Source organism: Dipodomys ordii, unplaced genomic scaffold (genome assembly GCF_000151885.1).
Source record: "Dipodomys ordii isolate 6190 unplaced genomic scaffold, Dord_2.0 Scaffold10, whole genome shotgun sequence".
Lineage (NCBI taxonomy): Eukaryota > Metazoa > Chordata > Mammalia > Rodentia > Heteromyidae > Dipodomys > Dipodomys ordii.
Window position 1 is genome coordinate 14040083 of NW_012267226.1, and position 3047 is coordinate 14043129.

A 3047-nucleotide genomic window follows, 5' to 3' on the forward strand; every position below is an offset into this window, starting at 1 on the left:
GAATTAAATGAAAGCTTCGCTAAATACATCCGTTTTCAAAAGGCATATACAAAGGACTAAAGGAAACTCTGAAGGTTGGTTTGGGCATAACTAGCTCAAAAAAGGCATTTTTCTTTTACCAGTCCTAGGCTTGAACGCAGGGCCTGGGAGCTGTCTCAGAGCTTTTTCAGCTTGAGCCATGGTTCCACTTCCAATTTTTTTTTTGTACTTTCCTGCCCAGGCTGGCTTTGAACCATTATCTTCAGATTTCAGCCTCCTGAATAGCTAGGATTGCAGGTGTAAGCCAACAGCTCCCACCTCCAATGACATATTTTTAATTTTTAGATCAGAAGAAGAAGAATACTGAACAAACCATTTGGGCATTTAGGTTACTTCTTCCTCTTCCCCCTTCATAGGGCTGGGGATTGAACTCAAGGCCTTGCAGATGCTAGACCAAGCAGTGAACTACTGTATTACCCCCCCAAATCCATGGTTGAAAAATAAGAATAATTATTTAAATGTACATATGTACTACTCCTACATGGTTTTCCTAGAGAAGAACACTTACCTGTATGCCCTTGAATGGAAAGGAGATCATTTGTAACACCCCTCATGGCTTCTAGGGTGGAGTGGGTGATGTCATAGGTTGGAAGGATAATGTCTCTGGAATCCAGAGAACCACACCAGGAAATGATAGCCAGAGGCCCAGGGGTTTCCTTGACCTTCCGATGCTCCAAGGGCCAGTCCCCAAGATTAATGTAAAATTCCAAATCCGGCAGGAGGACCTGAGTAAGCAAAAGTACAAACATCAGTGCTTGGAGGGTCTCAGGAGAGCTTTGTTCCTCAGTACTGTAGGAATTCCTTGGTTTTCCTGAGCGTTTGTGATGGAGCCGACCACTCAGATCAGGAGAAAGGACAAGGATGCCTCTTGGTCATGAACCAGTCAGCAAATCCCAGGGGAAGATCCTGCACCAGGGAATTCATTTAGCCAGAAGTCAGAGGTGGCATCTGCGATTGGTTATAGAAGTAGACATGGGTGGCTTTAGAATCCTCTCTGCCAGCAGGCTAAGCAACCATTGACACAGTCAGTGCCTTGACACATCTACCTTTGTCTCCAAAATCTGCCACCCCATTCTCATCTCATGGTTGAAGCCTTTGCTGAGACCCTTAGTATCACTGGCCTAAGAAGCTGCAAGAGCTTCCTCATTAGGAGCTGTCCATGTAGCTGTCCAAGTCACACACATATGTGTGTATGTGTGTGTGTGTATGCGCACATGCATGAGTGCTGGTACTGGGTCTTGAACTCAGTGCCTAGGCTGTCCCTCAGCTTTGTTGCTGGAGCTGATGCTCTTCCACTTAAGCCATACCTCCATTTCTGGCTTTTTGGTAGTTCATTGGAGATACGAGTCTCATAGATTTTTCTGCCCCAACTGGCTTCAAATTGGAATCCTCAGAGCTCAGCCTCCTGAGTATCTAGGATTTTAGGCGTGAGCCACCGATGCAAGGCAAGCCAGAGAAATTAGAGTAGTGACTCAAAGGCTGTAAACATTTGAACATTCACAGAAACCCTGTGTGTGCCCATATGGCCCACCTTCCTGGGATGGAGATTCAAGCCATTTAATTTATATAAGAAAGAGAGGCTCTCACAAGTTAGAGGCCTTATGAACACTCTGGCGGTAACTTCTCAGCTTGAAATCCATTTTCATCCTTGCTTCTACGCCCTTCCGTGTTACCACAAAATAATCAAACTGCACTATTTTGGGGATCAGTTCATTCATTTTCATACCTTTCTTGCGAGGGAGAGCAAGATCTCATCAGAGAACATTTTGAAATCCGTGTATTTCCCTAGTGATCGCCGGTAAATGTGGTTATTGAGAATTGTGTAGTGAACAACAGCACCCCTCTCTTCCCCAAATCTTTTGGGGACTTCACGTAACATCTGCTGGAGATCGATGCTAAGGAATGAAGCAAAATCTTCTGCAATTTGCGGCTCCTCAAGTGGACAGGAAAGAACTTCCTGCCAGGCCTCAGGATCTTCTGGACACCTGCAATACTCATGGTACACGGGACCTGGGGAATGCAAACACACAGGGCCACACTCTGTGACAAGTGCCACCACAGGAAATTGCTTCTGTCCTGATGGGAACAAGGATAACTTCTTGCTCAATTCTACTACTATCCAGAGAAAAATTGCCCTGGACAAAATCAGTGAAGTTGGTAATTGCATCACAAAATTTGGGGGGTGAAGTGAGAATCTGCAGAAGGGCAGATTCTCCTAGTGAAGTATAATTAGCTCTAGATTAAATATGGCTTCAATTCCATCCCACAATTATAAAAGTATAACTGGAAAGAATCAAACTATTTCCAGGTATATCAGCTGCATTTCTGAAAACAAGCTCAAGAAGACAAAATGAAGAGATGAGAAATACATCCAACGGGATTGAGGATAAGTTGGCACTACAGAATAAAAGATGAGTGAACTAAGCCAGGCACTGGTGGCTTATCACACCCATAATCCTAGCTACATGGGATATTGAGATCTGAGGATCCTGGATCAAAGCCAACCTGGGGCAGAAAAGGCTGTGACACTCTTACCTTCAATTAATCACCAGAAAACTGGAACTAGAGCTATGGCTCAAAGTGGTAGAGCATTAGCCTTGACCAAAAAGAGCACAGGGACAGTGCCCAGACCCTGAGTTCAAGTCTCATGACTAACAACAACAACAAAAAGATGAGTAAACTAAAGACATAACAATGGAAACCATACAAATTGAAATAGAAAAAGAGTGAAACAGAAAAAAAACAAAACTACTTGAGGAAATTCTGGTTAAAATTTTCCAAAATTTGGGGCTGGGAAGGTGGCTCAGTGGTAGAGCGCTTGCCTTGCATGCATGAGGCCCTGGGTTTGATTCCCCAGTACCAGAGTTTAGGCCCCATGACCGGACCCCCCAAACAATTTTTTTTCCAAAATTTGTTGAAACTGTAAGTCTGAAGAATACATGAAAACCAGCAGAAAGAAACCAAAACAGAAGAAACATTTTTTAAAAAGGAAAAGAACAGCAAACATA

The 3047-nt window shown here is 43.7% G+C and overlaps 1 protein-coding gene across 1 annotated transcript in view; it reads right to left on the reverse strand.

Moving 5' to 3' along the window:
- The window catches only part of Kdelc2 (KDEL (Lys-Asp-Glu-Leu) containing 2), a 13187-nt gene that overhangs the window by 8707 nt on the left and 1433 nt on the right, over nucleotides 1-3047 (reverse strand). Inside the window, exons 3-4 of the mRNA XM_013009477.1 lie at nucleotides 1766-2049; nucleotides 504-764 (exon numbers count right to left, since the gene is read on the reverse strand). Of these exons, the coding sequence (XP_012864931.1) occupies nucleotides 504-764; nucleotides 1766-2049 (545 nt within the window). The remainder of the gene's footprint in view (nucleotides 1-503; nucleotides 765-1765; nucleotides 2050-3047) is intronic.